Source organism: Blennius ocellaris (genome assembly GCF_963422515.1).
Source record: "Blennius ocellaris genome assembly, chromosome: 9".
NCBI lineage: Eukaryota > Metazoa > Chordata > Actinopteri > Blenniiformes > Blenniidae > Blennius > Blennius ocellaris.
This window is the reverse complement of record NC_137658.1, coordinates 6,138,404-6,164,652: the sequence shown is the minus strand read 5'-3', so window position 1 is coordinate 6,164,652 and position 26,249 is coordinate 6,138,404. Positions and strand designations below refer to the sequence as shown.

The 26,249-nt window shown below is 44.7% G+C and overlaps 4 protein-coding genes across 4 annotated transcripts in view; 3 read left to right on the top strand and 1 right to left on the bottom strand.

Annotated features, from left to right (window-relative positions):
- tmem265 (transmembrane protein 265) overlaps positions 1-26,249 on the top strand; it is a gene marked incomplete at its 3' end in the record, with an annotated part of 222,937 nt that overhangs the window by 46,421 nt on the left and 150,267 nt on the right. The window lies entirely within an intron of this gene.
- LOC308134349 (UDP-N-acetylglucosamine transferase subunit ALG13) lies at positions 1,789-4,394 on the top strand. The gene is made up of 4 exons (XM_080502036.1): positions 1,789-1,966; positions 2,676-2,838; positions 3,872-4,010; positions 4,124-4,394. The coding sequence occupies exons 1-4, from the start codon at positions 1,886-1,888 to the stop codon at positions 4,233-4,235; spliced, it is 495 nt and encodes a 164-aa protein (XP_080358162.1). The 5' UTR covers positions 1,789-1,885; the 3' UTR covers positions 4,236-4,394.
- sesn4 (sestrin 4) lies at positions 7,871-18,076 on the top strand. Its single transcript, XM_080502016.1, has 9 exons — positions 7,871-8,062; positions 14,115-14,312; positions 14,423-14,605; positions 14,692-14,940; positions 15,033-15,147; positions 15,228-15,352; positions 15,569-15,735; positions 15,838-15,982; positions 16,262-18,076. The coding sequence occupies exons 1-9, from the start codon at positions 7,997-7,999 to the stop codon at positions 16,349-16,351; spliced, it is 1,338 nt and encodes a 445-aa protein (XP_080358142.1). The 5' UTR covers positions 7,871-7,996; the 3' UTR covers positions 16,352-18,076.
- On the bottom strand, positions 22,449-26,022 carry foxo4 (forkhead box O4). The gene is made up of 3 exons (XM_080502014.1): positions 25,524-26,022; positions 23,478-24,988; positions 22,449-22,717 (listed from the first exon to the last, which is right to left on the bottom strand). Exons 1-2 carry the CDS (start codon positions 25,986-25,988, stop codon positions 23,498-23,500), a joined length of 1,956 nt encoding a protein of 651 aa, XP_080358140.1. The 5' UTR covers positions 25,989-26,022; the 3' UTR covers positions 22,449-22,717; positions 23,478-23,497.

The window sequence follows — 26,249 nt, the reverse complement described above, 5'->3', positions numbered from 1 at the left end:
AAGCAGAAAAACCACTCGCCGGGAGAAACATGCAAACCCAACAGGGACAGGCCCTGAAACTTTAAAACACATTCTCACGATGTGATGAGGTTGCTGCCAAATGTATATTTTGTCATAAGTGGTTTTGCTTAATTGCTTACCCAACAGCAGATTTACAAGCCTCAGATCTTAATGAGTTTGTTCTTCCTGTTTCATACAATACGGTTGGGAGACGTCTGAATCAGATGCGTTTTCTCCGTAGTGTGAGGAAACCTGCACGTTCTCTGACCTTCTCACTGCGTCCATGCGAGCTGCCGCAGCTCATCAACTTATGAGGTGAAAATGTATTACCTTCGGTGACAACGGGCCCTCGCGGGGGCCAGCTGTCGGTGTCAAGTACAAACATGTGCCCCGATTCCTCTGCAGAGCTCCGTCAGCATGTTTCCAGACACCTGCATCCTCCCCTAGGTACTCAGGAAGTTGTTCTTTCAGTCACTGTTCTCTTTTTTTTGATGCCGTGTGTTGCAGGAGTGCTGGCTTGGCACAAAGTGAAAGGACAGCAGCTCTTTCAAAGAGATGAGGTGAGTCTTCACTGTCGCGCTGCGGTTCAGACGGAGGGCAGCCACTCGCACATCATGTCTGGTTCCCAACAGATGGATCTGGTGTCTCAGGCATGGGAATTTATTGCTGTGGACAAGATGTGACTCTCGTGAGACTCCGCATGATACAGTTTAATGAAGAACAGTTCATGCTCTTCTAGCACAGCCTGAACTTGGAGTCAAACATGAGACATCACAAGTTGTTGACGTTGAAATTTGACAGTTTCAGCGGGAATCAGTCGTAAATCGTGACCTGATCTGCATCAGGTGACCTCACGTCATACCAACGATAAGATCTTGGCTAACATTCACGGTACAACTGAATTCAGTACACTCAGGTCAGTCACTCAAAACACAGCTAAGCACACTTGGGGAGTCTGATCAGTGTAATCAGGTTTGAGTCAGGTGTATAGTTACTTTGTAGTTACTGAGGTTTTGAGTTTCTTATTCCCAATAAATATCTGTTGATACCTCCAGAAGAACAACCTCTAAAGTCATCCGATTTTTTTTTATTTGAATGGTACTACGTGAGGCTATGATGTCATCTGGATGACATTATAGAGTGATTAAATCCACAGTTTAACAAATAAATCAATAAAACAAACATAGATTGCTATTATAACATACATATATGTGAATGTTAAAGTAAAGCATAACATAACTTAAATTGCAGTCTTTGTTTTGATTATAACTGGGTTGTTGCTTATTAATTTGAGTGCTTGAAAAAAGCGCAATATAAATCCAAGCTATTATTATTATTGTTGTTGTTGTTGTTGTTTTTATTATTAATAATAATAAGCATCTGTACTTACTGGAGAATATAACCATCACTTAGACCAGAATTGTATGGACTGTAGAGCACATGTGGACCTTTGGCTGTCATTCACTGACCTTCAATTGAGAATCAGCTGTTACACACGTTCAGTTTCTGCTTGTGGGACTACTTTCTCCTCGCTTTCATTGTGTTAAATGTCACAATTTTATTAATGTTGGGAGGAATAGAGAAATGAAATAGAGAACAGAAGACTGATACGTAGTGGGGAAAGTACCTATCTATTAGGGGGTACAGTCATATTCAACAGAATTGACTAGATATTTGCCTGGCAAAGTCGCTTTTCATCTCCGCAACGGGGGTTTATTAGTGTAGGAAACCTCCGCGCCTCCAGGGGGCGACAACAAAATCCTCATGACGTCAGAGGCGGATGCAGCGGCCCCGGGATGACGTTGAAGAGGAGGAAGAAGGAGCGAGACGTGTAAACACACGCGAAAGTCAAGCTTTCCAAGAGAAGGCTGGGACCGGGGGAGACATGAAGACGGTGTTCCTGACTGTCGGTACCACGAGCTTCGATGAGCTCATTGAAACCGTCACGCGCCCTGAGGCCGTTCAAGTGAGTTGAATGGGAGACATTACTGACCACCAACCCCCTCGAAATGATGGATATTTATCGGCCAACACTGCACCTGCCCGCAGTCAGGGACACTTTCAGAGACCTTTGTCTATTGTCCTCTGTATTAATGTCACTGAAAGCCGTGTTGTGTAAAAAGAAAGTGATATGTAAACACGAAGCAAAAACACTACCAAATTCAGTGACTTATTTAAAAATGGATAAAGCTTAAAAGTCAGATGAATCAAAATTAAATATAAACGTTGGCTCTTAATAAGCAGCTTATACACCTGTAAAAAAAGCCCTCTGTCCCTCCATACATTGTTACATACCTACCACACCCTGAGCCCAGCTTCACAGAGGAAATGTCTGGACACTGAACTGACCGGCCTGCAGTGCAGATATTTCACTGAATCTCAATCTCTACCGAGCAGCTTAAATCCTACTCCATAATCAATAATACTCCCTCATCACCTCCTGGATGAGCTGCATTTTCAGCTCCAGTCTGACGTACAATGAGGTAATGTGTTTAATGAAATGGTAAAATATGTAACATTCAATGTAATGACAAGCTTCCATTGTGACAAGCTTTAAAATGAGCTGGTAGCATGTAGCAACTTCTATTATTAATTTTTTCCCATTAGTAAAATTGATTTGGTGTGAATTTATGTCAAGAATTGAAGGGATATTTCTTTTCTCTTCCTGTTACCAGGCCCTAAAGGCTCGGGGGTATGAGCGTTTGGTTCTTCAGGTTGGAAGGGGAAATCTCCTTCCAGCTGCTGACAGCTGTCCTCACATTGAACTGGAAGCCTTCCGATTCAAAGACTCGATAGCGGAGGACGTCAGACGGGCCGACCTCGTCATCAGCCACGCAGGTCAGGAGAATACCCAGAGTGCTTTCGTTTATTATTTTCTAAATGCAAAGTTTTGTCTCCTGTACTGATGTTCTAAGCAGAGTGCAGAGGAATCAGATATGTTTGTTTTAAAGTGTTGTTTTCTGTGTAAACAACATGAAGAGAAGACAGTGTCTTTGCCGAATTGAAGCATAAAGCAAATAAAGGTATGTCGGCAGTGTGCAAACAGAAAACGGATGAGAAGTGCTGCAAGCAGATCAGACACACACACACACACACACACACACACACACACACACACACACACACACACACACACTGGTACAATGTAAAGGCAGAGTGAAAATCACAATTTTCTAAACTCAAGCAGGTTTTTATTATATTGATTGGCAGTCTAAACACCAAATTCCAGCAGGGAATTAATATATTTTATCTCCTTATCAAGTCATTCAAATGATTAATTTGCCTTTGAACTTTGAGACTCTGCTCGTTCTCTCAAGTCGGGTCACATTTTAGATGTTTATCTCCCCAGCGGTTATTTTGACACAATATTTTACAGCAAAACAAGTGATTGCAGCCACGGTCACTGACATGAATGATTACTGTATCTCATCTACTTCAGCCCAGAGTGATGCCATCTGTTTAATATCCAGTGGAACCAGTGTTGGGGGGTGGGGGGGGGGGGGTGAAATGGATCCGAGTCTGCTTGAGTCCAATCAGGCTAAGTGGCGAAGCCGTAGATACATTATTTTTTTGGTGTCTTTTGTCACCTGTAGTTCTTGCGTCCTGCTACATACAATTTACACAATGTGATCATTAGTATGCATTATAAATCAAATACAACATAAATGACAGAGACATAAAAAGTGCTTTACAGTATCTGCCGTTTGTGCATATGTATCGACACGCATAAGGTCAAGTACACAGAGCTTTCAAATCATCCTTCAGTCCATCTTCTTAAGCACTTTATCTAATCGCAGTGCTGGAACAGTGTTGGAATGAGTCCAGCGTTGTGTGCAGTTATGTGTTTTTTTTTGTTGGTATTTCTCCTCAGGGGCAGGAAGCTGTTTGGAGACTCTCGGCGCAGGAAAACCTCTGCTGGTTGTCGTCAACGACAGACTGATGGACAACCACCAGCTGGAGCTGGCCCGGCAGCTGCACGCCGACTCCCACTTGTTGTATTGCACATGCAGGTATGTGCTCCTCGCAGACCCGTCATACGTGTGGGGGAAGCCATAGTAAGCAGCTTTTTTTTATTTATTTATTTTTTTTCCCTTCCCCTTTTTTTTTTGGTGATTTGTTTCAGCACCCTGACAGAAACCCTGAGGACCATGGACCTCTCCGTGCTGCAGCCTTTCCAACCCGCACAAACAAAGAACTTCGCCCACTTCCTTGACAGAGCGCTCGGTCTTCGGTGAAACTTTGACTTCGCAACTATAAACCCGCGATCATTGTTGGAATTATAATCAGACACTGCTGGCTGTTTTTCATTTGAAATCCTCTGTGTGTGATGAGCATTATTAAATGCTGACTGTGGACTTTTGAAATAACCTCATTAATCCACATGCTTCATGACAATGCAACACATTTCCAATATTGTTGGTTATTCATGTTGTTGTTTATTTGCTGTGAGACGGTGTGTGTGTGTGTGTGTGTGTGTGTGTGTGTGTGTGTGTGTGTGTGTGTGTGTGTGTGTGTGTGTGTGTGTGTGTGTGTGTGTGCGTGTGTGCGTGCGTGCGTGCGTGCGTGCGTGTGTGTATGTGGCCTCCTGAGCTAAAATTAGTTTGACACCACAGCGCTGAAGGAATTTGCTGAGAGAAGAGAGTTGTACCGCTTCTTACCACAAGGGTGAAGTGATGTTTCGATTTTAAGGCCATAATCATTTGTCCTTCAATGATAAGATCAGCATTTCAGGTTTTTTTCGCTTCAAACCGCTCTCTTAATAGAACTGCTCTGGCATGGCGTCCACTCAAACTAAAGCTCGAATTCGGATTTAATCGGCATTTCTGCACATCCAACAGTCAAAGGAGGTGTTGTTTTTTTGTTTTTAAAAAAATATATTGTTTCAAAAGGGGAATCATTTTAAATTCTCTTGATTAATTTCCTTTGGGAAACTGAAATTAGTGAACTCACCCAACCTGTTTAGAAAAAAAAAAAGTGTCATTATTCAGACTGCAGACTACGAGAAGTGGTTTTGTTAAACAGGAAGTGTTTGTGGGGGGGGGGACAGGCACTGTAGTGCAGCTGTGACCTTTCAACCTATGAATAATTGTTTAAAGGCACGGCAGGATTTTTTGTGTGTGTGTGTGTGTGTGTGTGTGTGTGTGTGTGTGTGTGTGTGTGTGTGTGTGTGTGTGTGTGTGTGTGTGTGTGTGTGTGTGTGTGTGTGTGTGTGTGTGTGTGTGTGTGTGTGTGTGTGTGTGTGTGTGTGTGTCAACACGTTACAAAAAGTGAAGATGTAGAAAATGTGTCAGAAACATTGTTTCTTATTGACCATTTAACTGCATCTGATTAAAAAAAAAAAGCTGGGCCTGATAACGGCCGGCTGTTTTTTGGCTTCTTACAGTTCTATTACTGTAAATGTTCACTAAACACGCTGCAGGAGAAACGGCATGTGATCCAGTTACACCTGAAGGTCTAAAATGTGATTTGGGGTTTTTTTTTTTGGGTACTTCTGTTTGGTGAATCCCCTGGAAGACTTTTAGGGAAACTCTCGTGTTTGTGGAACCACTTCTGGTGAAATGGAGACGCTGCCTGTCAAACTGGCAGAGGCGAGACTCTCTCTTCACTCTCTTTCTCCTATCAGATGTGTCACATGTGACCGACGTCAGGCTGATCTTCCTTGAACGAGTGGGACTTCACTTTCTCGGTCTGTGGTCACGGGCAAACAGCTGTTGCACCGAGTTCTCACTGAAAGGCAGAGATACTAAAGGGGGAGTCGAGCCGTGTGACGCATGGTTGATTTATTAGCCGCAATACGTTTTGTCCAGCTTGTTCTCTGACAACGCAAAAAAAAATGTAAACAGCTTGAGTATTCTTTATCGAATAGTGGATGAAGCATAAAAAAAAGAAATGAGTGTAAAACCTTGTGAACATTTGGCGTCAACACTGCTGCTCTCTATTGGGTCTCTAGATTTGGTTAATTTGCAGTTTTTTCCCTGCTTGAGCTGCTTCTCACGACACAGTCTGACTCACATGATGTTTGTGCTCACGGCATGGTAATCTAATAGAAATGGACACACCAAAGTGACACTTTTAGCTTGTATGAAAGCTTTTTCTCTGATAAATTGAAATAGATTTCGTGGGCCATGACGCACTAATGAATCCAGTCTTATTGTATATGAGGTGCTTATTTTTGTTGACGTCGTTTTGTATGTAATAGTTATTTCACTGCTTTTCCGTGTATTTTGTGCCTACGAGGGGATGTTTAGTAATACCATTAAACTATTAGGATCAGACACGAGATTAATAAGAAGCCGCTTGCAGCTGATCAAAAACAAAAGGGCAGGAACCGAGAAATGGCTCCCAGCGCATGTTTACGGCACAAAACCCCGGAACTATCAAGATAACCTGATTTGAAGCTCCTTCAAAACAAGGACTCCCAACGAAGAAACAAAAGATCCCATTCACCGAGGGAGGAGAGCGGACTGAATAAGTCCATGCAAGAAGTAACAACTGGGTCAAAGCCGAGGGTCAATCGAACCGGGCCGTGCGCAGCGGTCAGCCGTGACGTCACCTGGGGCTGTAATCAATGCTGGTTGTGTGTCGAGATCAAAATAAGAGCATGAATGAGGCGTGTGAGTAACTTGAAGACGAGTTATCTGCCTCCGCCTGTGTCGTCTGATGCGGTTGTGTATTTCTGGAGGGAGACACTACGTCTATCAGGCTCCTCTATGGAAACTATATGGATGGCCTCTTAACTTTAAATAGATATCAAATCATCTTCACACACACACACACAAGGGGCTGAATATCAAGTATTAGACTGACAGTCAGAGTATATAATGTATTTTCCTTTATGTATATATACATATATTGATACATGTAGGGGAAACAGGACAAATTAGGGTGAAAATGAAAAACCAAAACAATACCATACAACACAGAAATAAAAAAAAAACAGGAACAAAGAAAAGCAATCAAACAAAATAAGAATAAATAAATGAAGTGAGAACAGAACAAGCTAACTTTTAACAGATTGTGAGATATGGAGAAAGCACTCACTTTCTGTTTCTTGTGTTGAAGGTACAGGTTGTGGCAGCTCATAGCAGCACTGAACCAGGTTTTTACGCGGGTTGGTGTAAACGAAGATTTGTTTTTAAAAACGCAAATAGTGGATGCTTGTAGACGACTCCCCAATTTGTTTTCTTTTGCGACGAAAGCAATGCTACGCTACTGACAGTTCCAACAGGCCAATCAACACAAGTACCAGTCAGAATCTTGCTTGTACTCTTGTAGGGGGAAAGTTGCAGTGTGACAAAATGGTCATTTCTATTTGTCTAATAAATTTCAAGAATTGATTTAAATACAATTTTAGGAGAGGTGTAAGAATACCAGGTGAGGACTCCTTTAAACACACTGGACAGATGAACGAGAAGTGCTGGCCTGTTCAGAAGTTTGTGCCTTGTTTTGGCCTCTCTCTCTCTCTCTCTCTCTCTTCTCTCTCTCTCTCCTCTCTCTCTCTCTCTCTCTCTCTCTCTCTCTCTGCATCTCTCTCTCTTCTCTCTCTCTCTCTCCTCTCTCTCTCTCTCTCTCTCTCTCTCTCTCTCTCTCTCTCTCTCTCTCTCTCTCTCTCTCATCTCTCTCTCTCTCATCTCTCTCTCTCTCCTCTCTCTCTCTCTCTCTCTCTCTCTCTCTCTCTCCTCTCTCTCTCTCTCCTCTCTCTCTCTCTCTCTCTCTCTCTCTCTCTCTCTCTCCTCCACTGTTGTTTGCAGATGTTCATTAGCATGAGGAGGCAGTAGCCCCGCCCCCGCCGCGCTCTGATTGGTCACACTGTTACTGGAGCTGTCAGCTCTGCTCCTGGAAGCTTTTCCTCTCAGTCTGCGGCCAGCGACAGACAAGGCAGTCCGCACTGTGCAGCGGCAGCAGGGGGGGGGCAGGCTATGTGCCTTTGTTAGCTCCGCTTTGGAAAGTACCACCAGAAAAAAAAACAAAAAACCAAAAGGATCATTTTTGGAAAATGATCATCTGTACGAATAAAATGGAGTATCCCCTGAGAACCCAGTGCCAGCGAGTCCAGAAGCAGGTCGGTATTAACGCGTTCCAGCTAGCGGCTAACGGAGCCTTCATTCATTTTACACCGCAGAAAAGAGAAACCCGTCCTCTGTTAACGTTTCGCTTTAAACCGGAGAGTAAACAGTCCGTGGGAAGAAAAGGCTTCTCTTAACGTATGATGTTTTGTTTTGTTGTTTTGTTTTGCTTCAGTTTCTAAACTTTTAACGTCAGTCGGTAACGTTAACCGTGCGGCTAACATTACAAACTTCTAACTGAGCTAACTGAGCTAACGTGTTTCACTTAAAAGCACAACTAAAACGATACCTAGATATAATTTTCTTTTTTTTTACTTAAATGTAAACCAGAGTCGGAAGATGTCACACGTTGCCGAACGTTTAGAAGAAGAAAAAAAAAATCGTGAATAAAATGTCACGTAAAACCTCCGAGCTGCGTTAAGCATCAAAGCTACACTTTTAACGTTACATTTGACGTAAACGTTCTTCTGTTACAGTTAAAAAAACAAAACAAAACAGCGCAGTGTTTGTGAATATCTGCCACGAAGGACGGACGAGTCTGCCTTTGTTGGTCACTTCCCATTATAACTGTGTTATTATAATAAACGTGTGTGTTTTGGGGGTTTAATCCGGTTTTGTGTGAAAGTGTGTGTGTGTGTGTAGATGTGTGTGTGTGTAAGGGCCGAGCCTTGCAGCTGCAGGTAAGGATGACATCATGAAGATTTGGGAGAAAAGTGTCAGTCACTTCAGAGGCAGTGAAGTAATGCAGCGACATTTATTTAGACAGTAACCACAGAGCTTGTAACCGTGGAAAACGTTTTTTGTTTTTGTTTTTTTTTTAATCCAGGTTTTTCTCCCGACGTGTTTTTCTCTTTTAAGTGTTTGCGAGCTTCTTTTTTTCATGATTGTGCCATGTTTTTTTGGTTTTTTTTGCTGGCTGAATTGGACTGCCAATCAAAGTTGTTTTTCTCCTCCGTCGCTGTTTTTCATTGTGCAACAGTAAGGGGGCGCTGTCCCGAGTGCAGTCCCCCCCCAAAAAACACATGCATGCTGCAGATTAGGGTCCAGAAATGGAGCAAAAACATGCAGGAATGTGAGCAATAACTCTTACTCTGTTGTGGCTGTCTGTATATACATTGTTGTAAATAGCATAAGAGTTTACAGTAACTTAAAGCTTCTCTGAAGGAAACCAGTGATACACACACACACACACACCCCTTTCTTCTTTGTGAATGAGATGAGTGGTAAACAACCTTGTTAACAGACTAAGCATGCTTTTTGCATGCTTGCTCTCCCTGTCTCCCCTGTTTCCCCCCCACCACCAACGCATTTATAAACTCGTATGTGCCGTGTATGAGCTTGCCTTTGTCTGTTTTTTTTTTTTTTTCATCTGCAGCACTGTGGTTTGTTTGTCTTGGTGGTGTTGTATGTGCAGCTCCTTCTCCCTCCCCTCTCCTGCTCTCTGCAAAATGTCTCAGAGCTGCAGCTGGGTTGTTTTGCACTACTCCCCGAGTTCAGGTTGCAGAGCCAAAATCGTCCCCGGCTGCTTGTTTTTCCGGTGATAAAGGTGGGGTGTTGGGTGTTTGTGTGTGTGTGTGTGTGTGTGTGGAGGGGGGTGAGTTATTGCCGCCGACAACGGCGCATGATAAGGATGGAGCCCCTCCAGACTCACTCGGTATGCAGATTGAATGTCGGTATCCTGTATCTGCAGCAGCCCCCCCTCCTGCAGCCCACCTCAGGCAAACACTTGCCACATGTTCAGACTGACATGTTTACCCTTGAAAGACTGCTGGGCATCAATTTCCGTCTTTCTGTCGGTTGTCACCTCAGTTCTGTGCCTTTCCCCGTCTCAGCCCTGCCTGTAACAGTGCTTCTTGTTTTTTGTGAGCCGGCCGGCTGTCAAAGCCCGTCTTTGTCTCCATTTACCTTTCCTCGACTCGGTGACGTCAGCCCTGTTTTTCATTTCATCCCTGCCTCTTGCTCCTCTCTGATCAATAAAACAAATGACCTATCCTGTGTGGGTGAAGGCAGGACCTTTTTTTTTTTTTTTTTGAATGTCAAATGATCTGCACCTGTGAGTTTTCCCCCACAGCAGGCCCTCTGTCGGTTAAAAAAAAAAAAAAAAACATCTTCCAGGCCAGGCCACAGCCTTGAATGTATCTTGTGATCTGAATACAGTGGCTCTCTAATATCAACGTTGCCGTCTCTCGCTTTCATCGCCCCGCGGCCTGGTTTTGATGAGAATAATCGGTGCCTTTTTTTAAATATCAGTTGCTGCAGGGGTTCACTATAAGCAGAATCAATAGGTTTGTGTGCTTGTGTCTGAAACCCCAAATGTGCTTTGTGATGCCCGGCGCTCCAGTCACGTCCACGACGTGTTCCTGTTTGCTTTCTATACCCACCCACACAGGCTTGTTATCAGTTTTCCCTTTTTTCTTTTCATGCGGATATTTTATTTGTGTGGGAGAACAGTAAGGAGTGTTTAGTCTTGTCAAAAGTGAGCAGTGTTCATCTTCTCTGGCTGGCTTTCAGGCGATTGATTAAAAAAAGGTTGATTGCTGTCTGGACACAGAACATGTAACTAAATTTACTGTGATTTTGATGAGTTTGGATGATAAAGGTTCCTAAAATAGTGTCAAATGTGCCATTTTTGTGGCAAAACTCGGCACCAGAAACGCTTCAATTGGGTTTTTTTTTTTGATGCAGGATTTAATAATCTGGATTCTTTTTTTTTTTAATGTTGCAAATGTGTTGTCAGCAGACTGCGAGAACTGTATGACGTGTCATTTCCTGTTTGCATCTGCTTAAGTTCCCCTTTCGGTTTGATTGTTCCCGTCAATTTTTGTCCAGACATGTTTGTGAAATTACACAAAACACCAATTTCCTTTTTTGATTGTGCGACGATGACGAATCCTGTCTCCCCCGTTTGTGCTCAGTCGAGTCGAAGTGCCGTCGTGCATTTTTGTCATCTTTCTCAGCTTTTAATGCCAAATTTGGTTTAAAGACACGAACGAACGGCCCGAGTGTGGCTGTTAGCAGGTTGTGATTTGTTGTTGGTATTGCTTCCTGCTGATGACGGCGAAGGCGTTTGCCACTCTTTCTCTGGGCCCGGCGTAAAGATGATGCTCAGTGCGGCAGCCTGCGTGCACACGCGGCTCGCAGTTCATCGCACAAGTCCGTCACTTCAGCCTGAACAACAACAGCAGTAACCTTTTCCTGAAGTTGTCCTCGTATTAAAAAAATAAATAAATAAAAATTGCTCTTCGTTGGAGAACGGGGCCTCAGCACAGTGACACTTGAGCAGGCCGAATGCTTGTGTTGTGCACGTGTCCGCTGCGTCACCCGGTTGCTAATCATATACCCCCATTTTCCTTGTGTCTTGTCGGCGCTGGGTAGTATCTTGGGGGGTGTAGTTTTTTTTTTAAAGCACTCTCCTCGCCTCGCCTCCCTTCGGCGTTTTGAGTCTGACGTGTTTGCCATGTGCTGTTGATCGCTCAGGCACAGGTGTGGAAGCTACAAGCAGAGTATTTATTGACATGGATTCATGTCGTTCACTGTGCCGTGATGCCAATGAATCCAATCTTTATAAAGTGTTATATTTAAAAAAAATGCTGCATTGAATTTATTTATTTATTTATTTATTTTTTCCAAAATGGAAAAATATACTTTTTTTGTGTCAGTTTCCAACAGATACCAGAAAAAGTATATAAAATGTTTTGGAATTTTCTAGTTTTCTACATTAATTGCTCATATCATGTGATCCGATGTTCATTTAAGTCCCAGATATAGACAAACACAAGATCTTTAACCTGAAAACCATTACAGCAGTTATGATATTTAGATTTAAGCGAGAAAATGATTTTGCCAAGACGGTTGATTAACTCCACCTTGACTATATAAACCAGGAGTGTTGTTCTGCTGCTGTGAGCCAGTCGCTTTGCTCAAGGACCCATTTGAAAAAGTAACTTAACTCCCAGGTTATCGACTCCAAAGGAAACTAATTGGCAAAGCGGCACTTTTAATTCTATGAAAGGAAAATGAGCCACGGTGTGGAGCCAGCCAGTGTGCATGCCTCACAAGAACAGGAGCTCTGAAGAGCCGCGGTCTCCTTACGAAGTGGAATACGAAGTATTCTAGAAGACTTTAGATAGTCACCGGTTCACAGTTGGGCAAATAAATAATAATAATTAAAAAAAAAAGACCTGAAAGAAAAATCAAGGCAAGCTTGAAGTCTTCCAAAAGATCACCTCGGAAAATGTTCTGGAATAACGATTGAATTGTTTTGGGGTAAAAAAAACACGCCGCAATGTGTGTGATGAGAATATGGCAGCACAGACTTTCAAAGTAAAAAGTATGGGAGAGGATAGTTCTACTTTGGGGCTGTTCAGGGGGCCTTGGCTCCCGGTCTGGTCTGCCATCATGAATAATGACTAAATTCACATGTTTGTTCTCACTTCTAAATGAAGTACAGGAGATCTGGTGAACCAGTGCTTGTGATCCTGGCTTATTCCTCTGAAGTAACCGAGATCCAGCAGCTCTGTGTCTCAAATGTTCTTGTGTTTGCCAAGAGATCCCGTGGAGGTGCTTCTGTTAGATATTCACTGAGCAACTTACATGTATGGTCTACTTTCCCTCCATTCCGACTGTGTTGTTCATTAACAGACGAGTGTGTCGGGATCCATAGGGGTATTTGTATATTTTCCCCCTCCCTTCTCATAATAATGGGTCTTTTTACACTGTTGAAGCAGATGTGAAAATCAGAGTGTGTGTTTAATGTCCACTCTTGTCAACATGCCTTCCAAGACCCGAGCCGACTTTCTATATAGGTCAAGAGGTGGAGCCTCTGGCAGGATCCAGACGAAACCCTCAACCACTGCAGGGAATAGTAAAATACCTCCACGGAGCCACCGGCAGGATAAACAGGGTTTTGAATTGCAAAGCTCCATCCAGCGTTTGGCAGCAGTGCCTGCCAGTCACGGAGTCCTCGTCCGTGGCCCGGCGCCCAAAACACCTTTTTTTTTTTTTTTTTTTTTTTAACCCCTAGAGGCCAATTGTACGACGGCTCATAAATGGTTGCGCCTATGCGGGGAGGCCGGCTCCCTCCTCGACAGGCCTCTGTTTCTTTTGGCTCCTCAGCCCAGTCGCTCTCATGTTCGAGTGTTAGATCTCATCTATTACTTTTTGTTGCTGCCGAGCTTCCCTCCTCAAGGCCTCTTAAGCTCGGCTTTCAAATAGTTTTTTTTTTTTTTTCTTCATCTTTGCTTCCTACCAGTGAGCAAAATCTCCTTTTTCAGTAGACATTTTTAGGACCGCATGTTGATTGTTTGTCCACTTTCACAGCAGTGGACTACGGTGGCCCTGAAGTGCAAACCACCACAACAACAAATCACTAAACACAACAACAAATCACTAAACACAACTGCAAATTGAAAAACACAACAACAAATCACTAAACACAACAATAAATTGGAAAAACACAACTGCAAATTCAAAAACACAACAGCAAATTAAAAAAACACAACAACAAATCACTAAACACAACAATAAATTGGAAAAACACAACTGCAAATTCAAAAACACAGCAGCAAATGAAAGAAACACAACAAATTGAAAAAAAACAACACAAATGAAAACACACAACAAATGTGTTTTTCATATTGTGTTTTTTCATTTGTGTTGTTTTTCAACTTGTTGTTGTGTTTAGTGATTTGTTGTTGTGGTTTGCGCTCCAGGGCCACCGTAGTGCACACCTGTTTACTCCGTTTTAATCATAATGTATTGGGTTTGCTTTAAAGCAGCTCTCTCTCTATTCAACACGTCAGTAAAACAAGTTCGCCGCTCACGTAATTGTTTCTTAAAAAAACGGCTTGTCGACGATCCAAAACAGAAGTGGGTCTTCATATTCAGGCGTCTGAAACGATGACCGCGTTGACGTAGTGAGTGTTTTTAAATTTTTCCCTGATGGAGGTTTGGTGAAAGGGGGGATCCCTGCGTGAAGAAACCCTTTGAAATGTTCTAATGTTCCATCAGATACCGAGCCTCTCTGTTCTTTCCCCTTATCGTCTGCAGGTAATGGTGAATGGAGAGAAGGAGCGAGTGTCACTGCTCTTCAGGAAGGCTCTGATCAGCAGGGGGAGCGTGGACGCCGTGTCCCAGCAGATGGCGTCTCACCCCCAGTACTTGGAGAGCTTCCTGCGCACACAGCACTACATCCTGCACATGGACGGCCCCCTGCCTCTGCCATACCGCCATTACATCGCCATCATGGTGAGGCTCTTGGGCGTTCTCGCCGGTACACGCGATGCAAACGCGTAAAGGTTTTTTTTATTTTTTTATTTTTTTATTTTGACGATCTCTTCTCCCCTTCGCTCTTCCAGGCCGCAGCCCGACATCACTGCAACTACCTGGTGTACCTGCACTCGGCTCAGTTCCTGAGGGTGGGCGGGGACCCGCTGTGGCTGCAGGGCCTGGAGGCGGCGCCCCCTCGCCTCCGCCTCCTCAACCACATCAACAAGGTGCTGGCCCACCAACCCTGGCTCACGGCCTGCCAACACATCCAGGTACGGCGGCGAGGGACGGAAAAAAAGCGACGTGTGATATTCACGGAAATCTCACTTTTTTTTTTGGTAATCTGCGTTCCGTCCAGACGCTGCTGAAGGCCGGCGAGCAGTGCTGGTCACTGGCGGAGCTGGTGCAGGCCGTGGTCATCCTGGCCCACTGCCACTCCCTCTGCAGCTTCGTGTTTGGATGCGACACCGACTCGGACTTCGTCCCTCTGTCGAAATCGCCCAACGGCACCCCCCCGCCGACCTTCTGCCCCTGTGACGCCGCCAATGGCAACACCGCCGTGCCTCAGCCGCCTGCCGGCCCCGCCGATCGCATCACACGACGACGGGTAAACCCGAATCTGTGTCCGCGCCGCGTTTTACCGCCTCGTTTATCTGTGAAACGGGACTGAGTCGGCTTCTGTCGTGTTTGTGTGGTCAGTCTCTGGACTCCAGTTGTGACATGGCGGGTCTGAAGGAGCGGATCCAGAAGTCTCAGGAAGAGCGCGAGAAGAGGGAAGAGCGTTTCCTGCAGACGCAGACACTCCAGCAAACAGGTGAGCCGCACCAGGGGAGAAAAAAAAAAAAAAACCCAAACCAAGCCCGCGGTGGTTCATCGCTTTTTTTTTTTTTTTAGACGCGGAGGACGAGGAGGAGATCCTGTGCTTCGCCGACCCGTCGCGTTTCATCACGGACCCCGACTTCTGCTACCAGGAGTTTGCGCGGCGGGAGGAGGATCACTTCCAGGTGTTCCGAGTTCAGGTGAGGCTCCGTAGCCAAATTGGGATGTAAATCTGAGCTCTGGAGTCAAAGCAAGTCAGTCGTGACTTTTAATTGAAGATGGTTCTACCGTCACGCCTCGTACATTTAGGTTTGTTTGGCTTTTCGTGAGAAAAGCCAAACAAACCTAAATGTACGAGGCGTGACGGTAGAACCGTCTTCAATTAAAGTCACGACTCACTTGCTGTGACTCCGCAGGACTACTCCTGGGAGGACCACGGCTTCTCCCTGGTCAACAGGCTGTACTCGGACATCGGCCACCTCCTGGACAACCGGTTCCGGAGCGTGACGACCCTCCCCTCGCTGCACAGCCCCGACTCCAAGCGGGCCATCTGGAATTACATCCACTGTGTTTTAGGAATACGGTGAGACGCCCGGCTCCTCCTCCACAACGAAACACGTCCCGTATTGGATTTCAGTGTATTAAATATGTTTTGTTTTTTTTTGGGGGGGGGGCGTCTGCGCAGCTATGACGACTACGATTATGGCGAAGTGAACCAGTTGCTGGAACGAGATTTGAGGCTGTACATCAAGGCCGTGGCCTGTTTCCCAGACGCCACAAGAACTCCCGTCTGTCCGCTAAGTTGGACTCCGCTTAAAACTTCGGAACGGGTAAGAGGATTTCAGAGTTTCAATCCGCTTTTTGTAGGCAAAGTTCACACGGTCGCTTGTTTTCCCAAACCGGCCAGCCTGCCCCTCCCCCGTCGCCAACACAGTATTCCTAAACACTCTAACCTAAGAACTGGACGATAAACTCGATGGCAGGATGTTTCTTTTCCGGGGTCCCGTCCTTGGAAACGCCGTTTTTTTTTTTTTTTCACTTCAAGCCGCCTCTGTGACCCGAGTTCACGTTTTTTTTTTGTTTTGTTTTTGTATCGTTTCTCTCCTCAGATATTCGTGAACTTGCTAATCATGGAGGCCCGCCTGCAGGCGGAGCTGCTGTACGCGCTGCGAGCCATCACCCAGTACATGATCGCCTGAGTCCTGGGAAAAGCCCAAACCTTTTCAAACTCTCCACGGATAGAGACGCGAGGACGAGGACGACGCGGCGGCGGCGGCGCCTGATGTTTCGTCGCGCCGCTTTTCTTTCCCTCCGATGTATTTAAACCATAGCGTGCCACACCCCACTCCACCCTCCCTCCCTCCCTCCTGCAGATTGTCTCGTCGCGTGAAGTCCGTCTTCTCCGACGTCGCGCCCGTCATCGGTTATGTGCAATTCTAAACTAGTTATTTTCAATTGTATGCGTCGTCCGGCGAGGAGCTGCTGGACGGCAGCGGTTTGTCACCAGTTGCCATTTCCCTCGTCTCCTTTTTTGTAATAACTACTTTCTCCCCCCCCCCCCCCCCCTCCCCCTCCCAAATAATATCTTTTTCTACAAGGTGACTGAATGTCAATGGGAGACCAGGGCCTCTTTTTCGTTGTTGTTTTGGGTTGTTTTGCACAATCCCAGTCAGTGTTGAAGGCGGATCCATGAAGCGTTGAGTGAAGGACGGCAGGTTTTTCTTTTTTCTTTTTTTTCTCTCTCCCGAGAGGTTTTGTATTAAAAATGCTGGTCACGAACAAACACGACGGTGACTCTGCTGGACGCCATCACATCACTAGTTTCTTTTAATAAGCACTTTTTAAGACTTTATATATTTATAATTCAATGTAGCTCGTTATTGGACAAAGAGTTTGTGGGTGTGACGCCTTTTCTCTCCACTGTTATGACGTGTACGATTTTCATTTTTGTTTTGTTTTGTCCTCAAACTTTCACAATTTTCTTTCTGTCCCGATTTCTGACCGACGTTTCATAGTTTTTGTTTCCGTTGCATTTCGGGGGCAGACCTTACATGGATTATTAAAGGTAACGTGAAGAAAAACTAAACCAAAAGGTAACCGAACTAATCCGAAAGAGGTCAGAGCTGTTTGCTCCAGCGACAAACGGGCTTACTGAAGAAACGATCAAATCCCAAGATCTCGGGGTAAATGTCCCAATTTGATGACGCCGTGTAGGTCTGCACTGGTCTGGAGTCCCGTTTCTTGTTTTGTGTTTTTAATTTGCGCTCATTTGAGTCAAAACGCCATCGTAGTTTTCAAAGCAGAACACTCAATTCTTCTTTTTTTTTCACTAACCCTAACCCACCATCTTTGTGTGTTTTTTTTTGTTTGTTTGTTTTTTTTACATATTTCTTAAGCTTTCGGTACTTGTTTTATTTCTGGGTGTGACTGTAGGTTAACCTGCTCATGCCGACGTTAGAGGTCGTGACAGACCGTGTAGAGTTTAGATTAGTCGCGGCTGGATGTAGGAAAAAAGAAACGAGACGTGCATATCGACAAAAAAAGCGCTGTTGACACCGGTGCCTTCAGGCTTCTGACCTGAGAGCTGCTGAAGAGGGACGAGACGACCAGGGGGGGGTAACGTGCCCTCCCCAGGGAGAAGGGTTTCTTTCATGCCGCCCTCGTTTCTGATGAACTTTGCAGTTGTTGAGCGCCGTGTATTTTTTTTTTTCTCTTGTCGGACGCCTTCTGCGAGCTCCAGCAACTCAGCAAGAGCCTTTGACACAGATGGATGTTTAAAAAAAAAAAAAAAGTTCAACTTTAGCAGATTTAAAAGGAAAATTTTTTTTCTTTTAAAATAAACAAGAAAAACGTACAAAAAAAAGGAACAAGTGAAAAGCCAAAAAAAGTGTTTTGAAAATGTGAAGAAATGTTTTCTATAAAGATGTTCTATGAAATTACTGCCTTTCTGTCTTTTCTTTTACACGCTTAATGCAATCTTGATTGAAAATGAGTCAGGAGGGGGGGGCATTGACGTAGGGATTTTGAAATGTATTGGTCTGTTTTCAACACAAGGACGACGTCACGGTGATTTCAAAAGTTGAAAAAGGAATTCCAGACACATCAGATTGAAACAAATGTTTTCCGTAAGCAACGATTTTTGGCCGTTGCTTTGAAACCGAAACGAGCTGCTCCGGTCAAGAGTTGCAAAAACAAATGTGAGGACATTAAAAAAAAAAAATCTCTTCTCAGAATGACCTGCTGCTAATGGCTGAGCCATTAATTTATCTCAGTCCTGCTTGTGTGGAATAGATAAAAGAACCTTATCACATGGTTTATTTTTTCTCTCTCTGATAATGCAGATTCAAACTAATCTTTACTTTCACTTTATAAGAACTTTGATGTGTCTCGTTAAACTATGAAGCATCAATCTTTCTCTTATCGTTGCTAGAGTTGGACAAGTTGGCCACAACCTTGAAACTGTTGCATTTCATGCATCTTATTCATCAATTCTTATTTTTAAATCAACCTTCTTAACTTTTTGTAGGCCGGTCAGGTACAAGACCAGCAGCCTGTTTTAGTCTTTCTACCTTTTATTAATTATGTTGAAATCTTCTTGTAGACTTGATGGATTTGAGCAGTTTTATCACAGTTCTCTTTCTGCTTTATCTTATCCGTGCTAATGAAGAAGATTCGTCTACAGAATCCTATTTGCTTGTTGCTTCTGGTTTTATGGAGATAATCCTTGTCGACAGCGCCCTCTGCTGGCAGGCCTGAGGCGAGACTTGAAGGACTCAAACCAGTGAGAGAAAAGTGGGTTAAACAGTTTATTGAGTTGATTTCTGCTGTTCAGAAGTGTTTGTCATCTCTGGCTGACTTTACAAAGTGTAAAGAAAGGAAAAAAGACAGAAAAACGGGGGCAGAAAGAGAACAAAAGCTACCAATATTATTATTCTTTTTTAAAAACCCTTAACATAATTGGCTTGTGCACAATTTAGTGTTTCCAGCCTCTCTTGTGGAGAAAACGACCTATGCAAGACATCTAAAATACTGTATCAAGTGGGGGCAATTTTCATTTTAAAAAACGTACAGGGACTAAATGCTACTTAAAGGAAAGAAATATGAAAGAAATCCAATATGTAGATAGTTGCCATTACATAAATGGGAGTACAAAAGAAGTAATAACACACCTGACTGCTTGGAGGAGGCATAAAAGGAGGAGCTGCTCCTTTACATGCTGCAATCTATCAGCTGTTAATAACAAAACCGATTTCAGTTTAAAAAAAAACAAAAACGGCGAAGGTTGGGGGGGTGTTGCATATATAACTTGCTAAAAATAAATCATAACATGTTATGATTGAAAATAGGAAAATCATGCAGTTTAAAAAAAAAGCTGGTTGCTGTGACCAAGGTGGATGGGAAGTTACCATTATTATTATTATTATTATTATTGTCATACATATCAAAACATAAAACGGAGAAGGGAGACGACAGTCGGGAGGATTTCTACTGCAACATCAGACTGACAACCTTGTGACGTACACGGAAAAACTCAAAAGGCCCTGATATGCAGCCATTGCATCATGGCAAACTGAATACATCACAAATCTAGCACCATTCAGAAAGAAAAAAGAAAAAGAGATAGAGTGCTTTTTACAAATCATGCTAAAATATTCACACAGCTACAGTGAAATGATGTTTAGGAGTTTAAACTGCAGGGAAATTATGTCTGATCACAAAATCAAGTACAAACACACATATTAAAAAAAAAAAAAAAAAGAGGAAGGAGATGACAAAATAAAGTCTGGCTACAGAAGTAACCTCATGCTAGAAGTAGTGTTTTAAACATTGGCAGTCAAAAAAAAACAACAACAAATAAGAACCCAAAGTAATGCCGAGGACTGATATACATAGCTGGACAGCTAAATACATTTCCCTAGGGCACAAAAAGAAAAAAAGAAAAAAAAAAAGGAAGTCAGATCTGAGATCAGCTGTTTTATAAGACGGAAAACGTGTCCAGAACAAAGACGAGCTGGTTTCCGGTCACGTCTCTTGCTGTTATCCGATTGTCACGACCCGACTGGGACCGGAAGTCCCACTTTCTACCACGGACGTGCAAAAAAGTGCGACGAGTGTTCGTGACGGCTGGCTCTTTGACGAGAAATATCCTCAGCAAAAAAAAAAGTTATAGAAAGTTTTCAGATAATAAAAAAAAACACTTCCTGCTTCGTCCACACAAGGCAGTATGGAGCACAAAGTAGTCCAGATAGCGCTAGCCCCAAAATGAGAGGTCTCGTTTTTTTCCCGTCGTTTTGATCATCAACCAAAAGTGAGAGTGGAGACGCACACCAACCGTTAAACGGCCCCTCCCTCCCATCACTGGCGAGCAGAAACACTTCCGACTCCTCATCCCGAGGCCGCAAAGATCACGTCATCAGCTAAAAACACACTTAAGTCCCTCCGCGCGACGCTCGTCCTTAACCTCGGCTACACCTCGTCCATCGCTCCTTTTTCTTCTCTCGCCACAGTCGCGAGCGACTTGGAACCAAAACGCACGTTTAATTCTCCTCTTATTAACTTTGTTCTGCTCTTCTTCAGTGAGGTTTTTTAAGGCGGTTCGATGGAGGAATTCGGACTTTCTCTCTATCCAGCCTGACAATAACTCACATCAGGTACGGAGTGCGCGTCATTAAAAAAAAAAAAAAAAAAAAGTGACCTGACGTAGCCGCATTTCTGAACATGCGCAGTAAAACATCGGGTTTCGGTTCGGATGTCAGAGCTCCACTGTTTTCCCACCTGAGAGGTAACTGTTGTACAAATGTCTTTTAAAAATTTTTTTTTTTTTTTTTTTTTTGAGATGACATTTTGTTAATTTTGATGTAAATATCACATATTTACTTGGATTCAAGAGAAAACATTTTTTTTTTTTAATAAAAAAGCAGGAAGCAGATGAAAGAGAACTTATTTTAACTGAGTGTCTGACTCACTTTTAGAGTTTACAGGCGTCCTTTTGCAAAGCTTATGTACACGACAGGCTCAAGCGCTCCCTACATGCAATGCAAATATTAGTGTTCATTTGGTTATGTAAAAAAAAAAAAAAAAACATCTACATGCATCTCTTCCTTTACAAAAATAAAAGTATAGAAAATTACCGTTAAAAATTATCTGAGAATTCTTCCTCCAATGTAAAAAAAAAAACAAAAAACACTTGTCATTAGTAAATATTCATATGCATTAATATCAGATTTGTTTTTCTCTCCATCTAAATTGTATATTAAAACTATATTCAAATATATTCTTTTGGATGTACTTCGCACACAATCAATTAATTTCTTTAAAGTTAGTACTGAACGAGAGGATTTTCAGACTTGAATATATAACAATGTTGAAGGAAACTGTTCTATATTTTAAAAAAAACCCTTCAAGAAGTGATTTTTAAAAACTTTTTTTCTTTTTCTAATATATTTCCTTCAAGATTTCAATGAGCTCTCCTGACAAGTCTGCATAGCGTGCCATCCACCGTGTACGTGTGCAACGTGGGCATCCCACCGACTCTCTGCAGGATCATAAAACTTTATTTTTCACTGAAATGGTAAAACCTCACGTGGAAGTACTCTTAGAGTTTGGGCTCCCTGTGTTACAGGGAGCCTAAGTGCTTTGAAACCTGCACAGCCTCTAAAAACTAAACTAAAAACAAAACAAAAAAGAGAGAAAATCAGGTAGACAACTTGACAGTGGAGTCATACTGCTGTCAAGGACAATATAATACTTGGCCAACATCAATCACCCTAATAAATTTGTCTTTAAATGCCCTGGGTTTAAAACTCCCAAATCACATTTCTTCATTTTTGTTAGTTGAACTGCACCTCAGTGGATGAAAGAAAGAAAAACTTATCCTCTAACTTAGATCTACTATAACACATTGGATTGAACCCCAAAAATCATCATATTCCACCAAACAAAGTGAGAAATGTTCTCCCTCCCGCCTTCAAGCTCTCTACCTGCTCGCGACACCGTCCTCAGCAGACGAAGCCTCGTTCAAGATGATCCAACGAGCATTTTGGTCTGGAAACTCAGAGTCAGTGGGGAAAAAAAACTGGCCATTTCTGCAAAAAACGAAAAACAAAACCCACTCGCGCCGTCCGGGCTTCCGTAGAGCACGACCTAAAGCTTTTCTCAGGGTAAAATACAAACCGATGATTTATTTTTCACTCTCAAAAACATTTATATCACTCCTCTAAAAAAAAATAAAATAAAAAAATCATCAGTTTAGATTAAAAGACTAAATAAAATGGCCAGCAGCCAGATCGCTGGTCAAACGCCACAAACCCCCCCCCCCCAAAAAAAAACTCTGTGCATAGTTGCCTGAATCTTCTCCGTGTTCCTCCGCATGTCTTGGCACGTGACATGAGTGAGGTCCGGATTTTTTTTTTTTTTTTACTATTTGAAATCCAGGAGAAACGTTGTGTAATAAAAAAAAAAAAAAAAAAAAAGAAAGAAGAAAGTGTTCTCAGCCATCAGGGTGGAGGGATGCACCGGTGGTTTTGTTGCTGTAAATGAGGTTATTCTGATTTGGAGATGAGTTCCTGGAAGATGAGAAGATAAGACAAATAAGTCACGGTACTGAATGTAGATCTGGAACAAATAGAGTTAAAAAAAAAAAAAAAACACACTGAAGTGAAAATGACCTAAATGTATCAGATGCCCAACTATAATCCTTTAATCTACTGGCCCTGCCAGTGGCGAGTTAAACAATATTTCATTGTTCAAAGACAATAAATACTTAATTCGTTAAAGTCTGATATTAAGCCAATAGCTTGATTATTCTCAGGCTTTTAAAGTGATAATCCGCTTTGTTTTCCTCTCCATTGTTTCACATTTCAAAGTGATTTTTCTTTTCTTTACAGTTTAGCCAAGTTAAAATAATTGTGTGAAAAAGTCATGTCATCTATGTTGAGTCTCAGACATCGTAAATATTAAACAATTATTGGAAAAATCTATATATTTTTTTTTTTATTCAAAATTGTTCCTGAAAACATTTATTTATTTTTCTCTTTTAATAAAAAAAAATCCTCATTGGACCAGTTGATCATTAAGCAACATTTTCCCTTTTAGTTTATGTTTTTATTTTCAAACTCAAAAGTTAATATAAAATTCATATTCAAATCTATATAACCGTCTTTTTCAATCATTTCTGTACAAGCGTGGGAGTAACGCTTCAATTTCAATAGAAGCAAATAAGATATTATATTAAATCCAAAATCACAACGATTTATCTATTTTTAGTTCATATTTTAAGTCAAACGGCCTAAACTGTCACCAACAACAGTAGCGTGGCGGCTCTACCTGGCTGACACTGTGTAGACTTAGCTGGGCACCCAATTGTGGGCGGGGCCCTGCGTGGCGGCCGTGCCGGGGTAGCCCTGACCTCCAGGCAGCATGGGGTCAAAGTTGAAGTCGAGGCCGTCGCCATCCATGAGGTCACTGTTGATTATGTAGTCTACGTCACAATCCAGGTTCTCCGTGAACATGTCTATGTCCAAGTCTGTGGGCAGTCGGTCCGGGCCGGCGGGGAAGCAGGACGGGCCTCCGAACGGACCGATCCCCTGCAGGGCGGCGGCAGCGGCGGCAGCGTTGACCGCCGGCCCTCCGGGGTGCGAGCCCACCGACACCTGGCTGTGCTGGGCTTTGAGCACGGAGAGCTGCGACGGGTCCTGAGACATACCTGACAGGATCATCCCCAGACCCATCTGAGTGTGATGCTGCGGCGGCTGCTGCGGCGGCTGCTGCTGGTGGTGGTGAAGGTGGTGCGGCAGCGCGAGGGGCGCCACGGCGTTGGGCTCCAGCCCCTTGCCCAACAGCAGCTGGGTGGGTTTCTGCCGCACGCCCACCACCGGCGAGCCCAGGCCCATCAGGCCCACCCCTCCGGGGTTCGGCATGAGCGGGTCGACCTGGGTCATCATGACGTCGCTCGGCGGGGGCGAGTCGGAGGTGAGCAGCGCCTCCAGGCTGGAGGGCACGTGGGTGCCGAAATGGGCGCGGGAGGCGGAGCCGGGCATGTGGTTGAAGAGGGAGTTGCCGAAGGTGGACTGCTCCTTGCCGGCGGGCCCGCACTGGGAGACCGAGGCCGCCGCCCCGGCGTGGGCGGGCGCCTTCGGCAGGCCGGAGGCCTGCAGCTGGTGGAAGGAGTTGAAGCCGGAGCCGCGGGGCAGCAGGGTGGAGGCGGAGGGCAGCGGAGTGGGCGGCGCCGGTGGCGCCGTGCTGGGGCTGGCGCCGCCCTGCTGCCCCGTCATCAGGGTGAGGCCGTCGATCAGGTCCAGCTCCTCCATGAGGGTCTCGGTGAGGGTCGGCGTCAAGCTGCTGGCGGCGTACCTCCCCAGCAGGCTGTCCTCGGGGAGGTTGTCGTCGTCCTCGTGGCCGGGGGCGATGGGGGACAGGCGCCCGCTCAGGGTGCTGGCGTTGGAGCTCGTGCGCGGGCGGAAGGTGGTCCACATGTCGGAGTCGTCCAGGCTGCCGCGGGACGAGGGGCTGCTGCTGTTCACGCCCCACTTGGGGAACTGCTGGGACGAGTTGGGGCTGTCGGCGCCCCCCGAGCCTGCGCTGCCGCCGCCGTCGCCCTGCAGCGCCGCCGCCGCGCCCCCCAGGCCAGCGGCCCCCGCCTGCTTCTTGGTCTGCTTGGCCCGCATGCGGCTCTTGAGCAGCTTGCTGCTGTTATCCATGGAGGCGGCGCGGCGGCGAGGAGCCTTGCCCGTCTTGCCCCCCTCTGGGTTGAGCATCCACCAGGAGCTCTTGCCCGTCGACTCATTGTGCACTCTGAGGAACTTGTTGTGGAGTGATAAGTTGTGGCGAATTGAATTCTGAAAGGAAAGCAATGTTTGAAATGTCAGGGTTTAATTTTTTACAAAACCTGTTGACAAACAGCCCTGGTTATTTTATTTTCTAATTATAGTGGAGTCACTGTTAGAGCTCTAGGTCAATTTCACAACTTCAAATCAAGCAAGAAGACAGAAGATAAACAGTGTACTGTTGCATTCTGTCTGTTTTCCTTACAGCGCCTTCTTGAGGCCGAGAGCGTTTCAACACCTCGGTATGGGGATGACTGATGTTTTGAGTTTTTTTTGCCACATTGTCAACTCTTATCTCCCCACTTGCAAAAAAAGTAGGCTAGACGGGAACAAAAGCGATACCAGAGGCGATTATCATTTCGTTTCAACCAAGACTCTTGATGTCAGCTTTATCAGGAGGGTCACTTCAGGTCAGAGTCCACATGAGAGGATAAATAAACATCCTGGACACCAAAACAAAAACAAACTACTTCTTGTACATTACAGCTCAGACACATATGGCTTTAGGTACATGACCCAACTTGGTGTTTTAGACGCAGTAACTGACCTTCCAGCCGGCAGAGCTGTTGCTGTCCCCCTTGTCTCTGAAGTAAGGCACCGTCTTCACCATCCACTCGTAGATCTGGGCCAGGGTCAGCCTCTTGTCGGGCGAGTTCTCGATGGCCTGGCTGATCAGGTCCGCGTAGCTCTGGTTCCCCCACGCGTTGCGTCGGGACGAGCCTTTGCGGGGCGTCGCTCCGGCTCCGCCCACCCCGGCCGCGGCCCCACCCTCGCCCGCCGCGGCCGCCGCCGCAGCCGCCGCCGCCGCCTCTCTCTCGGGCTCCGAGGCGATCTGCTGCGGCTCGGGCTTGTCCTCGTCGGCGGGCGGGGTCCCGGCGGCGGACTCGGTGCCGTCCACCGGCTCCGGTTTGACGGCGGAGATGTCGGGTCTGGGCAGCGGCCACGTGCACGAGCGCGGTCTGCTCTGCGGCTCGAAGTCTGGGTCGATCGGCGGTACCGACGAGTCCTCCATGGTGGTCCTCTGAACTTCCAACTCAGTCGCGGTTCACTTTAAAACATTTACCCCCTTTTTTTTTCTTTTCTTTCCCCACTCGGGAGAGCGTTTTAGAAACAAAACAAAAACAATATGGCTCAGCCACTGCGGGGGTGTCAACAGAGGGGGCCTAGAAAAAAAGAGACGTAATAATCTGGACACACCAGTAACCTCGGTTAATCCTCAGATTGGAGATTAGGGAACCCAAATAATCTCCTTAATAGTAACTATCATAAACCT

What these genes read in the sequence shown, in the direction of transcription:
- foxo4 (XM_080502014.1), bottom strand. Translation starts at nt 25,988, where the DNA reads ATGGAGGACTCGTCGGTACCGCCGATCGACCCAGACTTCGAGCCGCAG. An exon ending in ACAGCTCTGCCGGCTGGAAG is followed by an intron (nt 24,989 to 25,523) that starts GTCAGTTACTGC and finishes CTTTCCTTTCAG; the next exon opens with AATTCAATTCGCCACAACTT.
- LOC308134349 (XM_080502036.1), top strand. Translation starts at nt 1,886, where the DNA reads ATGAAGACGGTGTTCCTGACTGTCGGTACCACGAGCTTCGATGAGCTC. An exon ending in CCTCGTCATCAGCCACGCAG is followed by an intron (nt 2,839 to 3,871) that starts GTCAGGAGAATA and finishes ATTTCTCCTCAG; the next exon opens with GGGCAGGAAGCTGTTTGGAG. An exon ending in TTGTTGTATTGCACATGCAG is followed by an intron (nt 4,011 to 4,123) that starts GTATGTGCTCCT and finishes GATTTGTTTCAG; the next exon opens with CACCCTGACAGAAACCCTGA.
- sesn4 (XM_080502016.1), top strand. Translation starts at nt 7,997, where the DNA reads ATGATCATCTGTACGAATAAAATGGAGTATCCCCTGAGAACCCAGTGC. An exon ending in CACTGTGTTTTAGGAATACG is followed by an intron (nt 15,736 to 15,837) that starts GTGAGACGCCCG and finishes GCGTCTGCGCAG; the next exon opens with CTATGACGACTACGATTATG. An exon ending in CGCTTAAAACTTCGGAACGG is followed by an intron (nt 15,983 to 16,261) that starts GTAAGAGGATTT and finishes TTCTCTCCTCAG; the next exon opens with ATATTCGTGAACTTGCTAAT.